We start from the raw sequence: 14,646 nt of genomic DNA, 5'->3' as shown, positions 1-14,646 counted from the left end.
GTTATAATGAAATTTAAAGACTGTAATACATTTATATTTAATATGATTTTTATATCTATATCATAGGATAAACAATAAAAGATCAAAGATAATATTCTACCAGCAATTTGTGTGATGATCTTTTTAAAATACCTAGTTAAATTTAACATTTTAATTTGATCACAAACTCAAATCATTTTGAAAATTTTCCTGAATCTAGAAGTTAACTCATTAGATGGCTTCATTTAGACAAAAGCTTCCATAGTTAAGTTAAACAAGACCTACCATTGTTTCAGGGCAATAATCTGGGGCTCGCTGTAACAGATGCTTTAGTCGGGATTCACTTTTTGAGGAGAATATCTGACAAAAAAAAAAAAGTTTTTGTGGCATTTTTCTGTAAGAAATAAGAAGAGGTAAAATTTGTTGTGTTCTATACTTATCAGTTGCCTAGAATATTTTCCAACTTCCTTTTATAAATGGAAAACCTTTGGAAAGGTCTAAATTAAGCTGAGGTAACATCTCTTAAACGGTTTGTTAGTTTGGCAAATAATCAAGAAAGTCCATATATGCAAGTCTAGACCCTTTTCTAATGACCAAAAATGGAAAAAAAACACGCTACCAAATCTGTTAGAGGACAAAGGAGAAAAAGAAAGAAAACAGAAAAGAAAAAAAGATAAGTTTATTCTAAACTGTTCTACAAACTACTTTTAGTCAACTGACAACAATGTAAAACAGATTATGTCATACCCTTGATATTAGTGAAGAACAAATATGTGAATAGCATTATGGCATAAGCTTCCATAAAATACCAAGAGAGACAAAGCCATTTTTAATAAAGATGCTGAGGAGCTGACAAGTTCATTCACCAGGCTAACTGGCTCTCTTCCAAATAGAATTTTAATTAATGCAATTACAATTTGATGTCTCAGTAAATTATAAGCGATTATATATGAGATAGAACTTCATGGTTACCTGCAAATAGTCAAGACTGTGAAATCCATGAATGCTAAGGACAATGAAAAAGGATTTATCTCCAGTTAGTTTTAGTAGCCATTTTTTCTCCCAAACTACCAACTATTGTTAATAAGTGACGAGAGCTAGAATATCACCATTTTGCAACCACTAGTGAATTAATGCATTTAGGCAATTATCAATAATGACTATAATGTTAATTACGAAAAGAGACAATCAGACACAATAATGTTATGAGTAAGACCTGCTGAACAAACAAACAAAACCAAAATAAAGCAAAACCTAACCTGAATCTGATCAAGCCTCTTGACCTGTCTCATTAGGTTACTGTTAGCCATGTGTGGCTATCTAAATTTAAACTTAAATCAATTAAGATTAAATAAAATTTAAAATTCAGTCCTCAAACTCTTTCTCTTTCTCCTCAACCTCTCTAAACACATTTCAAATGTTCACTTGGCACATGTAGCTAGTGGCTACCATACTGGATCACACAGATACAGAATATTTTCATCACTGCAGAAAGCTCTATTGGATAGCTCTGCTCTAAATCTACCTACCAATTACTAAGAAATATAAAGGGAAGGGGAATATATTAAATGGTACCATGGAGTTGCAAATAGCATAATTCAGATTGTGAGAAACTCTACAGGGTAAATGACCAGACTTATTCATCAAATAAGCAAAGTCAGGAAAGCAGTGCTTCAGCTCCCTATGATGACACCATCCAGGAGCCATTTTTGCTTTTAAAAGCTGTTGTTCTTACAATAAATTTGCAGAAAACTTAATTTGCCATAGTGTTTTGACATGAATTCATGTACTCAGATGAGCTGAGTCACTGTCTTGTTTTATAATTAAAGAGTATCTTGCAAAATCTTTCTAAATTCATAATATTGTTTGAGAGGCCCCTGGGTGGTTCAGTTGTTCGAGCAGCTAACTCTTGGTTTTGGCTCAGGTTGTGATCTCAGGGTTGTGGGATCCAGCCCCTAACCCAGCATCACACTCCACACTCAGCAAGGAGTCTGCTCACCCCTCCCCTTCTGCCCCTCCTCCCTCTACCCCACCTCCCCCCCACCGCCTGCTCCCCCCCATTCCACCCCCCCACCTCCGCTCGTGGACGCATGGGCTCTCTCTCTCTCAAATAAATAAATACAATCTTTAAAAATAAATAAATAAATTCATAATATTGTTTGAGAGAAGTTTTAATTCCAATTAGGTAGCTCTCTATATTTTAGGAAGTGACAAAATCCACATTACTGAAAACTCTTCAAAAGATACTTGAGGCCATTTGTTCTCAAGTGCCAAGGCCAGAACTGCACAACCAAGATGATGAAAGAAGGTTAAGACTTTATAAACAGGTATTGTGTCTCGGTGGAACTTGATTTAAAAGGCTCAATCAGAAAAATTCAAACCTACAGGAAAGTTTCAAGAACACTCACATAGTCTTCATCTAGTTACTCATTATTAAAATTTTGCAACATTTGCTTTAACTCTCTACATATACAGATATTATTGTTATTTTGATGAAACATTTTAGAATTCATTACAGACATGATCATTCATTCCAAATCCCAGCATGTATCTTCCAAGAACAAGGACACTGTCCTATGTCACTGTAATACAATCACCAAATTTAGGATCATAGCATTGATTCATTATTATAGTTCATATTCAAATTTCACCAATTTATCCCAATAATGTCCTTTATAGCAACCTTTTTTAATTCCAGGATCCAATCCAAGATTGTATATTGCATTTAGTTGTCATATCTCTGTAGTTCCCTTTAATCTGCAAGTTTCTTAACCCTGACAACTTTGAAGAGTACAGGCTGTTGTTTTGAGGAATATCTCTCAATCTGGGTTTGCCCTATTTTTTCCTCATGATTCAGGTTATATATTTTTGACAGGAATGCTACTTAAGATGCTGTGCTTCTTTTCAGTGCATTATGTCAGCAGACACATATTAATTTGTTTCATTATTGGTGATGTGAACTGTGATGACTTGGTTAAGGTGCTGTCCAGCAGATTTCTCCAAAACAATTATACTTAATAAACAGTTACATAACCTCAACAATTATTATGTAAGCTTACCTGTTCACATACATCATGGCACATTTGATTATCCTTTGAATGATTACAACACAGTGCACCTAGGAGAAAAAATAAACACCAGATGTTGCCCACTGTTAAATAAACAAGATGATTAAACTAAATCAGATGGCTACACAAAATATTTATTCAACAGATTATTATTATTCATTTTAACTCAACAAACTTTTACAAACCAAGAACAGTGTTGTCTGAGCACATGGTCCCTGCCCTCAAGAAGCTTGCAGGCTAATAGTGGAGACTGTCATGTGTACTTTCTATGTACCAGAATTTTACTAAGTTTTCTTTAAGCATTATCTCATTCAATCCTTATAATTACCCTATAGGCTATATTCTATTATTATACCTATAATGTATGACTAAGTGATAAAAAGGCAATGAATTTTGTTTTGGACATGTTAAATTTAAGGTTCCTATAGGACATCCAGATGGAATAGCAGTAAAGTCAGAAATCTAAGCCTGGATTGCAGGTAAAGCCAAGCTGAAAGATCCAAGTTGAAAGTCATCAGCATAAAGGAGATATATGGAAATGAAAGACATAGCCCAGGGAGAGTTTCTAGTAAGAAGTCATCCCAACACCAAATTCTAAAGAACACCAAATCTGAGACATGGGAAGAAACAAGAAAAGACACTGAGATGGAACAGTCAGACAGGTAGGTCAGCCTCGAGAGAGTAGCATTACAGAAGAGGGAATAGTTAGTGGCATGTACCAAAACATACAGGTTAGATTGAAGACTCAAAAAAAGGAAATGGATTTACTAAATAGGAGGCCACTTGGTAACCTTCACAGGGTACTTTCTGTGGAGCTAGAAGTGGATGATATTAAGGAGTAAACCAGAGGTGAGGAAGTATAAACGAGAAACATTAGCTCTCAATAAGTCTGGCAGAAATGAGAGGGAAGGGGCACCCGGGTGGTGCAGTCAGTTAAGCGTCCAACTCTTGATTTCTGCTCAGGTCATGATCTCAGGGATTGAGTCCCTGAGAAGGGCTCCACGCTCAGCGGGTAGTCTGCTTGGGATTTTCTCTCTCTCTCTCCCCCGCTCTGCCCCTTCCCTGCTCTCTCTCTCTCAAATAAATCAATCTTAAAAAAAAAAAAGAAGAAAAGAAATGGGAGGGGAAAAAAAGAGCAATGGTTACAGAAGGATGCAGGATCAAGGGAAGGAAAAATCCTTCTCCATTTGCAGTTGGCCTTTGTCCCCGATTCCTGGGAGGAAGACTCTAACCCTTGGAATTTCTAGAGTAAGAGGTGTTTCTTTGTTATGCTAATGAGGTGACACCCCCCCAACCCCCAGATAGCTTCAGGATGGGGACTGACATGCCAGACAGACCAGCCATTTGATTAGAAGGTTAGAAGGTTGGGACTTTGAGCTCCGTGATAGCAGCCCAACCTCTAGCAAGACAGGGGGATGAAGATCAAGTTCAACCCATATGGCCAATAATCAAATCAATCATGTCTATGTGATGAAATCCCAATGAACACTAGATACTGGAGCTCAGTGGACCTTTCCTAGGTGGTGAAGACACTGATGTGCCAGGAGGGTGATACACACTGATTCCGTGAGGAGAAGACACAAAAGCTCCGTATTTCCTCCCAGACCTCACCCTGTGTGTCTCTTCATTTGGCTGGTCCTCCTGATTTGTATCCTTTATAATAAAACTGTAATCATAACTAGAGCGCTGCCCTGAGCTCTGTGCATCATTCTAGTGAATTACTGATTTTGAGGTGGTCGTGAGAAGCCTGGATTTATAGCCAGTTGTTCAAAAGTGTGGGTGGCCTGGGGACCGCCTAAGTGTGGCTGGCGTCTGGGGTAAGTACTGTCTTGTTGGGGACCATGCCCTTTAACTTGTGGAGTCTGTTCTAACTCTGGGTGGTTAGTGCCAGAATTGAACTTCCATACCACACAGTTGTGGTTGAAACAGAATATTGGAGAAATGAGGTGACTGCTGGAAAGGGATACGGGTTTAAGAAAAGGCACTGAGGGGTGCCTGGGCGGCTCAGTCGGTTAAGCAGCTGCCTTCGGCTCAGGTCATGATCCTGGGGTCCTGGGATTGAGTCCCGCATCAGGCTCCCTGCTCGGTGGGGAGTCTGCTTCTCCCTCTCCCTCTGCCCTTCCTCGTGCTCTCTCTCAAATAAATAAAATCTTAAAAAAAGAAAGAAAGAAAGAAAGAAAAGGCATTGAGTTTGGGGCAAGGGATGCAATAGTGAATAAATGTTATGTTCTGGGGCGCCTGGGTGGCTCAGTCAGTTGAACGTCTGCCTTCGGCTCGGGTCGTGATCCCAGGGTCCTGGGATAGAGCTGCATCGGGCTTCCTGCTCAGCGGGGAGTCTGCTTCTCCCTCTCCCTCTGCCTGCCGCTCTGCCTACTTGTGCTCGCTCTCTGTGTGTCAAATAAAATCTTAAAAATAAATAAATAAATGTTATGTTCTGACTTTATCAGGTTACAGTCTGATGGTAAAACGAAGTCTAGACAAGAGGAAAGGATATAAGGACACTAATAAATTATGAGGTAAGTTGATGGCCTCCATTTTCTCAGTGAAACACAGATTAGGTCTGAAAACAAAAAGGGTTGAGATGGGGTTGGGGGCTTGAAGTGAAACTGTGGAAGTGTGGAGCAGTCACTTTGGAGAACAGAGAAAGGAGGCAACTATAAATACGTTTCTCAAACTTGTATTCTATTCATGAGTTGTTAATATCTACCCCTCAGGAGAAAACGTTTCACGTTCAAAGAACTGGGAAATGAAGGATTAAAAAAAGTTAAAGAGAATTCCTTATTGCAGGACTTCACAAAGCCTTTAATATGTTTATACATTACTAATCTCCCAAAAAGGGATCTAAGTAGACAGACTTCTCAGAGCACAGAACACTTTTTTCATGCCACTTACTAACATTTCAGAATGCCAGTTTGAGAAACATCAAATTAGAGAAAAGGAAAAACATTGCCAAGCAGCATTACAGGCCAAGAAATGCATAAATGGTCTATAGAAATAAACAGCAGGGAGATGTTATTATTCTAGAGTGTACCTGACTGGAAAAAAGATATAGCTGGATTGATCGGGGGCTATCAAGAGACAAGATGAAAATATTACATTTCAGGCAGCTGGATCTGATACAATGGTTTAAAATATAAAAAATTTGCGGGCGCCTGGGTGGCTCAGATGGTTGGGCGTCTGCCTTCGGCTCAGGTCGTGATCCCGGGGTCCTGGGATCGAGCCCCACATCAGGCTCCTGGCTCAGCGGGGAGCCTGCTTCTCCCTCTCCCTCTTCCTCTCTCCCTGCTCATGCTTTCTATCTCTGTGTCTCAAATGAATAAATAAAATATTTAAAATAAATAAATAAATAAATAAAATATAAAAAATTTGCAACATAATCTCCTCAAATGCAATCTATACAATTTCAGTACACAAATTAGATGAAAGCAGAGCTTTTTTGATTGAAGGTAGGATTTGTATTGGAGGAAAATGAACGAATAGATGAATAAACGAAGAGCTCTTTAGATCTCACCAACAAGCCTTCTACGTTCAAAACTGGAAATTGTTCTCCATAAAACAGGGTATAAGTGGGGCAATCACTCATGAGGCTTTCTCAAAATCCCTTCTCCCCTGCCATGCCACACCATGCTCCCCCCATCTGCTAAGATTCTAGTTATGTCCCCAGTCTCATTACTCATCAGAATGAGAAGGGCAGATAGGAAAAAGAAAAACAAAACAAAACCAAAAAAAGGCTCTCTTGTGCGATAATGATGTGCTCTTTTGAAGTGCTGAAGAAGTTGCCACTTTCTACTATCCTCTAACACAAAGGTCATTTGAGGGCAAAAAAATCCGGCTGATCATGAGCAAAGATAACTCAGGATAACATATGGTCCCAATAAGCACAAGCTTAGCAAAAAGTAAACAATCAGGCAGACAAGAGTCTGATTTGGGCCTAGGGATTTTTGAAAAACAGTTTCTTGGAGCAAAGGTCTATTTAGAACAGAAACAAAATGTGTTATAATTAAAAATCCAATAACAATAGAAAGTTTTATTAAAAATATAAATATAAAAGCCCATTTTTTCCTATTTAATAGTTAAGGTCAAATTTACAATGTAGTGACCCCTGAAGTTAAACTTTTAAAATAATTCTTTTTTTCATTAAGAAACCCAAAACTTTGGAAAATAAGAAGAAAAATGATCTATACTCCCACTGTCTTGCCAGAACCTATGTTGACATTTTGACTTCCTTCTAGTCTTTCCAAAAGCCTTCTGATAACTCTGACAATACGGGATTACAGAGGGCAGCCCAAAGTCTTCTGGTAATAACTCCCTTCCCCCTCCCAACGGAGCATTCCTCTCTAATAGTACATTTCCTCCCTTGAGAGGGCTGCCACACTCCATGAACAGGCTAGGGGACCTATGTATGTTCCATTATATTTTCCATACCCTATCCTTAACCTTAGCCATTATTATATTGGTGTACATTTTTTTTCCTTTGAAACAACAAAACTTTTTAGAATCTTTAACACATTTTTCAAGAAATAAAAGTCTACAAATAGACATCAATTCACATGACTTCATTAAGAATGGGGAGAAGGGATTCAAATGCAATTAATGTGGCAACTAAAGGTCTTTGTCTTTTTTAGAGCTATTAAAATGAATTAATTGGGTCATTTAACAATCAGAGTGCAAAAAAACTCTCCAAGGCCTAATGTTTTTACAGAAGACAATTAATTCTAGAAATGTTTTGTTTTTATAATTTGATTCTAATCTAATTTCTTGTTCTTCAAGAAAAATAGTTTAAAACTCTGCTTATGCCCAAGAAATGGAATTGAACAGATAAACGTAAATTAGTTAAAAATAAAACGATACTGACATGACGAAAATAAAAAGCTCAGGTGTTATCTTCATTAAAGACATAAGGATGAGTGTCATATTTTGCACCCTATTCCAAGAGTCTATAATTATAAAATTAATAAAAACCAAAGAGATTGCTAAAAGCCATGTATATTGGCTTTAAGAAGGTATTAGTGGAACCTAGAAATATGCAAGCAGAATTACCCAATAATTAGAAACATCAAGGACTAACAGTTTGGGCCACATGTGTACTAAAGATAGGCAAGTAAGCAGGAAGCACATGCTCCAGCCACAAGAGAAAAATGCAACTTCTAAGACCAACCAGCACTTAAGAAAACAAATAGCCTAATCTAAAACTAAAATATTCATAGAATTATAGGATTTTTGAAGTTAAAAGGAAATTTGCCACAGAAACCTCCTAAAAGCTATAATTCAATTTAGTTAATGAAAAGCCATTCTTGCTTTCTTTTCTAAAGAAAATAAAGATTCCCCCTAATTAATGTCTTCCTAAAGAATTACTAAAACAGAATATGTATATCTCACACTGTTGAGGAGGAAAAAAACTAAATCTGAGCTGATACTGGAAAAGGTCATTCTAAATAAAAAAGACTTCTTAATAATAAAAAACTGATCTTACTTTTAATCACATTTTTATTTTCAAAACAGCCTGGAAATTGACACTTTTAAAACATTTAAATGACAACTACATCTTCAACTTAAAAGTACATTCTTGCATTGTTACATTTATTCCTTTAAAAATACATGGTGCTTGTGTTTCTATACAAAATATATCATCAGCTAAGGAAGAGCCAAACAGTAAAGTGACTACCCATATACCCACTACCTGGGTTCAACATTGCTAACATTTCATCATACTGCTTTATTTATCTATCTAGACAGATGTATTTTTCTTTTCTGAATCATTGGCAAGTTACAGATATCCTTCTCCATTGCTTGCCTTATACTACAGTGCCAAAACACCCAATTATATTCATTTGATTCTATTACCAATATGACTGCCAGATAGACCCCTCATGAAGTCACTCTTCTAATAAAGGGGGTTTCCAAGTCTTGTAACTTTACCTTCCCTGACCTTCTATTATTTTTTAACAAGGAAAGCCTACAGTTACCTTGGACACAGCCTTCTGACTGAAATGTTTAGTGCCCTTTCCCCGCTGACCTAAATCCAGAACATCTTTCAAGGCTTAAATCCCACCTCAACTCTTAGTAAGACTTTCTTCTCCAATAACTCTAAGCCCTATTGATTTTTTGGTTATTGAAGGCCCTGATATTCTAGTCAGAACTGGCAACTTCAACATTTAAATCTTCTCTAATCGCTTCATGTGTGTACTTATGGTACTCCCAGTTTGACTGTAAACTTCTTGTATCCATTTAACATACTGCTCAGCTCAAAAAATGGTATTCATTGGTTAATAAGTAATAATTTCCTAATTATACAATGATTTTTATCAGAAAAAAAGTACAAAAAGTTATATTTCTCCCACTGGAACACTTCAGTACCACATTTCATTTGGTGACCAACCCATAATTTAGCAACATATGAGGTTTTGGCCTAAGTCAAAAGATAAATTGGACCCAATCATATATTCAGGCACAGAAGTGTGCAGCCAGGTGGTGGTGGACCCTGAAACCATAAGGTCAAGAAGAGCTGTGGCTAGGGAAGCTGAAGTTTCATGGTAGCCCAGAAATGATGAGTAAAAAGAGGAAGCTGATTGGTGGAGAGTGGGAAATGCAAGAGATGCATAGAGAAGCTATGGAAGGTAGAGAGAGACTATCTCTAACAGTAATTTTAGCTCCTGGCAGCTTTCTGGTTCCCACAGCAGTCCCTGAGGTCTGCTTTGCTGAATTTCCTACCTTTGGATTTCTATGTGCTTCCCTGTTAGATGTTACATACTAGCCCCCTAATCCTGAGCTACCTTGGTTTCTGTTCCCTTAGGGGGTCAAAAGAGCCATAACCCAGACATTCATCATTCTGAAAAACTAAAGCAAAGGACTCTTGCAAGGTCCTCCCCAAAGAGGCTAACAGCCAGTATTTTTGCTTTGTCTATTCTACACTGTAGGCCCCCCATCTATAAAACAAGGAATCTAAAAGTATAAATGTCTGGCACCCAGTGGTATATTCCATGATCAGAGAGTTTCTCTTAATACTACACTTTTCTTGACATCTTCTTCATGTTATTTGTGTGCTTTACAGCATCCATCATATTATGTGCTATATACTGAACTAAATCACATTTTTCCTCAGATATATTCTTCACATTTAGAATATAAATGGATGTGTACTAATACAACCACATAATGTTAGCAATGAAGATATATATATGATACTTAATGTCTGAATTTCCTACTAAATAAAAAACCCCATGAAAGCAGAGACCATGTCTGTTTTTGCTTACCCTTTTACACCTTGCACCTATCACAGTATCTGGCACTATTAACAGCTTAACAAATATTTGCTGAATGGATTACTGACAGGTATGAAATGGACCTAGAGCAGCTATTCCTAATATCCATCTTAAACATATACAAAACTGGAACTTTTGATGCTCTTCTTGGCTCACCTTGCCAACCTTCCTCCAATCTGTGCTCCTCCCCATCTTCCAGACTTCAGTAAATGGCATCATTTTTTACTAAACTGCTCAAGGTAAAAATCTACAAGTAATCTTTAATTTCTCCTTCCCTCACTTCCCACATCTGATCCATCAGTGGTATCCTGAATCTCTCCTCTTTTACCTCCACCACCACTTCACTGTAAATCACCACTATCTCCTGCTTCGCCTACTGCAGAGGGCTTCTTCCAGTCGAACTGCTGTTACTCCTACTCCACTACAATCACTTTTTTTCATTCAGCAGCCAGAGTGATCTAAAATATAAATCGAAGCTTACATCTCTTACATAATAGTCTATTGGTTTCTTTCTGCACAAGGAATAAAATTCATAATCCTCACGTGGCTTTTTGCAAGGCTCAGTACTGTTAGCCCTAGCCCACTCTCCTGCTCACTATGTTGCAACCATACTGGTTCCTTCTTGTCTTTGGGCCTCTGCACTTTCTGGTCCCTATCCCTGTCTTAGACCTGCAGTCTTCAGATTTTGTTTCTGAACTTTATCTTCCCAAAGAGGCCTCTCTTGTCATCACTATGTAAAGAACCCCCCCCACCACCCACAATTCTGTTATCAGCTGGTTTCCTTCACAGCATACTTATCACTATCAAAAATCATTTTATTCATCTGTTTATTGTCTATCTTTCCTCTGGTAGAATGTAAGCTCCTTGAGAGAAGCAATCCTGTACTTAGAACAGTGGCTAACATCTAGCAAGCACTCAATACTTTTTTTTGAATAAACAAACCTCTGTGGGATGTTTTGCTCTTTTAAAAACCACATTTAGGGCGCCTGGGTGGCTCAGTCTTTAGGCGTCTGCCTTTGGCTCAGGTCATGATCCCAGGGTCCTGGGATCGAGTCCCACATCGGGCTCCCTGCTCGGCGGGAAGCCCGCTTCTCCCTCTCCCGCTCCCCCTGCTTGTGTTCCTGCTCTCGCTGTCTCTGTCAAATAAATAAATAAAATCTTTAAAAAAAAAAACCCACATTTAAAGTGTATAAAAACCACCTCCTTGACATCGTCCCATTTTCTTCTAGAAGAGGCACACAGTGAAAAGTATGGTTATTGAGATTGCTTAACTCTATGGATATGAGACAGGAACTCTGAGCAGCATACCAGAATAAACTGTCATATCTGGTCTATCACCAATCCTAGCTCTTTCCACAATGTGGGCCAAGATATGTCTTTGGGAAGAGAATCTGCTTTTTATTACTTTCCTCCAGATAGATGTTTGCTTTTTCTAACTTAAAATTCATTACATTCTTTTTCAGGATTCTAGGCTGACTATTACATAATTCCTTAAATGTCAACTTATTGAAATTTAGCCCTTAATGTCTCATCTTTCCTTTTTTTGTAACATTACAAAACATCTTAAATAGAAACAGAGCTACTATCAGATGCCATGACACACAGATCCTGAGACCACAGCATAGGGTCCCATCCCATCCTTCAAAGAGAACATCAGAAATGGCCGGGGGGAGGGGGGGGGGAGGCGGTGCTACGACTGGAAAGTACACTGGGATAGGAAGAGTGGCATTACACCAATGTAGAAGGTGTGCCCAAACTTCACAAGAGATAATAATCACTGAGCTAGTAATATCATTCCCTCACCTCCACCCCCAGTAATAGCAATAAAAATCTCTAAGAACAGATAAGACTTCTAAGTAAAGCCTTATACCAGGGGATATATAGGAATACCCAGACTTGGAGAGAAAAAAGACTGTCTGATCAGCAATAAAAGCCAGACCTTCACTGAAATACAATTTAATATTCTGTTCTCAATTTTTATTTAGGATTGAAGAACTTTTCCCACACTTTCTACAAAATCACAATGGAAGCTTTTGTCCATTGTATTACTCAATGTCCTTTATGTAAGGACCAGGTAATAAATGCTTCCTAGAACTTAGAACACAGGACAAATCTCATTTTTAGATCAAACTTGGAATTTTTCTTTTTATCAAACAATGCAAACTATATGTTGTCATGGATTTTTAGAGCTGGAAGGGCCTTTAGAAATTATGTAGCCCAGCATTTTCTAATGTCCTTTAGGTATCATGAAGAAAAAGAGTTCATAAGCAAACAAGCTTTTCTTTCTTTCTATAATAATTTTATTGAGATATAAATCATGTTAAATTAATAAAGCAAGGAGGCCATTAGACTGAGGTGGTTATTTAATGCCTTGATAGCCTACTTAAGCAAACAAAAACCTAAGCCTATAATGCCTCAAGGTTAAGAAATCAAAACCTAAGGACAACCAATCACAGCTACCCAGGCTTTCCCAATAAGGCATCCACTTAAGCTATAGCCAATCAAATAATTTCCTTGCTTTGCTTCTACCTCTTCTCTATCAAAATCTTTCCGCTAGCTCCTGTCACTTCCTGTTTGGTGCTATTTGATTCAAATCAATTTTTGATTTAAACTCTTAAAATGTTTAATATGCCTCGGTTTATACATTAACAATCACATACCATTAAATGCACCCTTTTAAAGTGTATAGTTTAGTTGTTTTTAAAATAAAATATTCACAGAGTTGTGCAACCATCACAACTACTTAAGAACATTTTCATTACCGTAAAAAGAATCCTTGTACCCTTTATTGTGAGTCTAACATGTTTCGTGAATTTATAAAAAAAGGTACAATGTGCAGTGTTTCCCAAGCTTATTTAATAGTTAACGTTTCAGTGCTTACTATACACTATTCTAAATTCTATACATGTATTACTTCAATTAATTCTCACAATAAAATCCATAAGGTACTATATATAATAAATGTGGATATTAACGCACAAAAAGACTAAGGCTAAGTAACTTGTTCAAATATTCTTAATTACTCCACAGAATCAAGTGGTTGTGGGATGAGAATGGACAACTAGTATTCCATGGACCATAACTTTGGAAGTGCTTTAGATCAACTTAATGAGAAAAATGGGGCCCAGAAAGGTCAGCTGATTTAGCCAAGTATACACAGCATATTCTCATTCTCTCTCTCCCTCTCTCTCCTTTGATGTCTAACTGACAGCCAAATTTAGAACCCAGTTACAATTAACTATTTAATCCCAGGTACCTGACACAATTCTCTCCCTTCTTTAAATACTTTATTGTCTTAAAAAACAAACAAACAAAACCTTTAACATTTTAAGTTATCTTAAAACCTTGTTGGGGTTGATTTTGCTTGTTCTAGGTGTCTCTCCCTGTAGGCAATGCACTTCTCTGCTTTGCTTGTGTAAATCCCAGCCATCTTCTAATGTTTGTGCAATCGGGGGATCATTCAATTTTCCTCCCATCCTAGATGGATGTCATCTCTCTCCCTCTGTGCACCCAGTCTTCCATCTCCTCTGGACACGTCTACCTTGAATCCCAGCGGCTTGAGTCCTGCTGTACCCCACCTCCTACAGAGCTCTCGGGGGGACAAGAGTTGGCATCAACTCCTAAAGCCCAGAAAGTGGGAAGCACTGAACAATTTCTTATCCATTCTTGGTTTAATTCCTTAAGAGCAGAAACACAACTCTCCTTAAGCCCAACAGCCCCCAGAAAACAGTTTATTGATTTTTAATCTATCTCCCGCCAGAGCCCAGCGCTACCTTGGACAAACCGCGCACCCACCGCGGATGGCAGCAGAATTGGATTTAGCAGGCTCGGGCCCATTCTCTTCAGAGACTTGAACCTGGTAGGCTGTGGGGCCCATCAACGCTCGCCGCCTGAGGTCTGCCTTTCTGAACCGTAGGTCAAGTTACAGTAACTGGCCAGGGCGGCGGTAAGGCAGCTGCACCTCGGAAATCCCATCCAACCCTCGCGACCGTCCTGGGCAAAGGCATTTCACCAGTTCTGGCAGACCCGAGTCCGCTGTGGGGGTGAGGGCCGAGACGGGGGCCCCTGTCCTGTGGGTGACAGGGCAAGGCCTCGAACCCGGGTCACCGTCCCCAGTGCAGCAGACGTTCGGTGCGGAGAGAGCGAGGGTGGAGAGGGCTCCTCGCTCGTGCCGTCTCAGAGCCCCCTCCCGCCTGCCGGGACGTCCGGACCCTGGGTCACCGGACTTGGGCCAGGTCTGGGGGTCGCGGGCACCCCCGCCCCCTGCCTCGCGCCATCTTGGAGCGCTGAGGCGGCCGCCCTGGACCGCCCCGAACCGCTGCTCTAGCAGTTACTCA

At 38.9% G+C, this 14,646-nt stretch overlaps 1 protein-coding gene across 3 annotated transcripts in view; it reads right to left on the bottom strand.

Annotated features, from left to right (window-relative positions):
• The window catches only part of RECK (reversion inducing cysteine rich protein with kazal motifs), a 71,981-nt gene that overhangs the window by 57,166 nt on the left and 169 nt on the right, over positions 1–14,646 (bottom strand). The window contains exons 2-4 of one of the 3 annotated variants that reach the window (XM_078061450.1): positions 3,039–3,097; positions 952–985; positions 265–339 (exon numbers count right to left, since the gene is read on the bottom strand). In XM_078061450.1, the coding sequence (XP_077917576.1) occupies positions 265–339; positions 952–985; positions 3,039–3,055 (126 nt within the window). In that variant the 5' untranslated portion in view covers positions 3,056–3,097. Of the gene's footprint in view, positions 1–264; positions 340–951; positions 986–3,038; positions 3,098–14,646 lie in introns of those variants that run through there. The other 2 variants (XM_078061449.1, XM_078061451.1) reach the window with 2 other exon arrangements.

Source organism: Halichoerus grypus, chromosome 14, assembly GCF_964656455.1.
Source record: "Halichoerus grypus chromosome 14, mHalGry1.hap1.1, whole genome shotgun sequence".
Classification (NCBI taxonomy): domain Eukaryota; kingdom Metazoa; phylum Chordata; class Mammalia; order Carnivora; family Phocidae; genus Halichoerus; species Halichoerus grypus.
Note: the sequence above shows the minus strand (reverse complement) of the source record. Positions and strands in the feature narration are given on the sequence as shown.